Source organism: Camelina sativa, chromosome 20 (genome assembly GCF_000633955.1).
Source record: "Camelina sativa cultivar DH55 chromosome 20, Cs, whole genome shotgun sequence".
NCBI classification, from domain to species: Eukaryota; Viridiplantae; Streptophyta; class Magnoliopsida; order Brassicales; family Brassicaceae; genus Camelina; species Camelina sativa.
The window spans coordinates 11,779,296-11,781,840 of record NC_025704.1 but is presented as its reverse complement, the minus strand read 5'-3'; the positions used below and the strand labels follow the sequence as shown (position 1 = coordinate 11,781,840).

Sequence of the window (2,545 nt, the reverse complement as noted above, 5' to 3'; positions counted from 1 at the left end):
CAGCCTTTATCTCTTATCTTAAGCTTCCTTAACTTCATTATACACCATACATTACATATTTATACTTAGGTTAACACTTTAACCTATAGTTTTGTAGACCAACAACAAACCCATTAACATATGGGCTTAACAATTAAACAGGCCCAAAAGAAACCATTAACTCTTCTTCTTCATTCACGACTTCTCCTCTAGCACATCGATGCTCTTCCTCGATTCTTCTTCTTCCAAACACTCTGATGATGCCAATTTGTGGATTAATCAAAGATTGACTTCCAACAATTCTTAATAAAGAGCCTGAGAGTCTTCCGCTGGCCACTGCACATACTCTTAAGTCCTAAGAGAATGTTTGCTTACAAGAGGGATATCACTTCATATTGAAATTTGTGTCTTACTTAAAAAAAAAAACTTAAAATACACTAAAGCAAAAACTCGCAAAAGAGTCATGATCAGAGAAAAAATCTAAAAGGATATGTCCGGATACTTGTCTTGGACTATATACTCACACGGCCTCATATATCCGATCAACGATCCCTTCACATTTCCAGCCGGATCTGCCGTAAAATTCACCGGTAAATCGCGGCAAGTCACGATCAAGACACCAACTCCATGACCGGATCGACCATTTATCTTAATGCTAGTTACGACTTCGACCAGGATATCCCAAACCACGCCGTTGCGGGGTGTTGTAACCGTTTCGAAAACGGCATAAGGAAGCGGTACATCATTGATTTTTCTGGTTACGAGTGAACTGAAATAATCAGGACTGGATGACTCGGAGATTAGCTTGTCTCCGCGGAGGAGACGCGATTTCATTGTGTGGAGAGAAGCTTTACATCCGTTACCTGGATTCCTTGTTGTAAACCCGACGTTCCAATCAGCGGTCGCGTTTGTGTTTGAGGCGTTTGAGACGGAGAAGGAGTCAGCAAAGACCTCCAAGTAACAGATCCCTTTCAGGTTTTTGGGAATGACTAGACTCAAATAGAAGATGAGGGCGAATCCAAACATTCCGAGAGTGTATAGGAGGTAGAAAACGCAGAAGGAGGCTGGTGTAAGCTTGAACGCTCTTTCTCCGTAATTATCACCGTTTGCATTTGCATTTAGGGCTGCTGAATCTTGCGGATGACATTGGCAGTATCTGCGCCTGAGACCACAAGAAGTACAAAGAGACCTTGTCATTTTTGCTGTAATTTTTTCATGTGAATGATATTAACTAGTTATATGTTTCGATGATTTAACGATAGGCTTAACTAAGTAACCTATTGCAACGTAAACAGATATTCACGTATCTCATTTCTGAAATATCGTAACAATATGTATACTCGCACCGTACCTATTCAATCTTGAGTATCCGATCTCCTATATATCATAACAAACTCTCGTATCTTACTTACAAAATCTCGAAAGAAATAGAAAAAAAAAAGTTATCTTAAAATATAAATCATATTAATTAAGGTTTAAAATCACACACATCAAAACCATTCTTTATTAACAACAAAACAACACAAAAACAGAAAAATGGCAAACAGGTCTATGGAAATAGTGACCGGATTACCAATGCCACCGTCCTCCGTCACTCCTCCTTCACGGTGGTGGACACAACTACATTCATTATTCCTTCGTCGTAAGGAACTCACTAAAGAAGAGAAATCAGCTATATTTTGTAAACCCTATTTGTGCGGCTTCTTGACTATCGTAACGTTTATGGGAATCTTTTTGTTCATGAACAAACTTTTCTGCCACGTCAGCTTCTCCGTCGAATCCATCTACGTTTCCCCCTCCTCCTCCGCCGCACTGCACTTCGATTTCCTGGCGAGAAACCCGAGCTCATTTTGTCCTATCAACTACGATGGAGACGACGTGTACGCCAAGCTAGGTTCCATAAACGCCGCCGTTTTGAAAACGTCTCGCAAGCCTGGTTCACGTGGTGGTCACACGAGTTTCTCAGTGGATTTGGCTACGCCTACGGAGTGTGATAAAAGAGTTTTCGAATTGGACATGAAACTTAGTGCGAAGAAGAAACATCCTGGAGTAGGAAACGAATATGGACATTTCTATATCAGGTGTCACAATCTGACCATCGGTTATCAGAAGACCAAGTGCCATTCGTCTTTCAAAGAGTTGGATCATAAGAGTATATATGATATACTGAATTAGGAACTCTTCTTGTGTTATATTATTGCAAGTGTCTTCTCTCATAAAGTAAACTCCATCATTTCATCAACGTTAATTTATGTAAAGGAACAATGTTTGAAAACTGATGAAAACAATTTTAATCACAAAACACACACAGACTGACTCCAAGACTCCAAAACAGAGCCAATAATTTTTCCAGGGTACTCGAATTCATAACCTATATAAAATCTAGCTACCATTTGAGATTAGAGTTATTTGGTCTTCTTCCGTAGAGGCTCAGCTTATATAGTTTTTTTTTTGTCGTCTGAGGCTCAGCTTATATAGAAATGATATAGTTCACACTGTATGGAAGAGGATGATGTAGAAACCTCAATGTGCTTCCATATCCAATCTTTTTTTTTTTTTTTTTTTT

At 39.2% G+C, this 2,545-nt stretch overlaps 2 protein-coding genes across 2 annotated transcripts; one reads left to right on the top strand and one right to left on the bottom strand.

The window, feature by feature from the left end:
• LOC104770538 lies at nt 11-1,271 on the bottom strand. The gene has a single exon (XM_010494979.2). It carries the CDS (start codon nt 1,174-1,176, stop codon nt 460-462), a length of 717 nt encoding a protein of 238 aa, XP_010493281.1. The 5' UTR covers nt 1,177-1,271; the 3' UTR covers nt 11-459.
• LOC104772437 lies at nt 1,516-2,154 on the top strand. Its single transcript, XM_010497049.1, has 2 exons — nt 1,516-1,890; nt 1,969-2,154. The coding sequence occupies exons 1-2, from the start codon at nt 1,516-1,518 to the stop codon at nt 2,152-2,154; spliced, it is 561 nt and encodes a 186-aa protein (XP_010495351.1).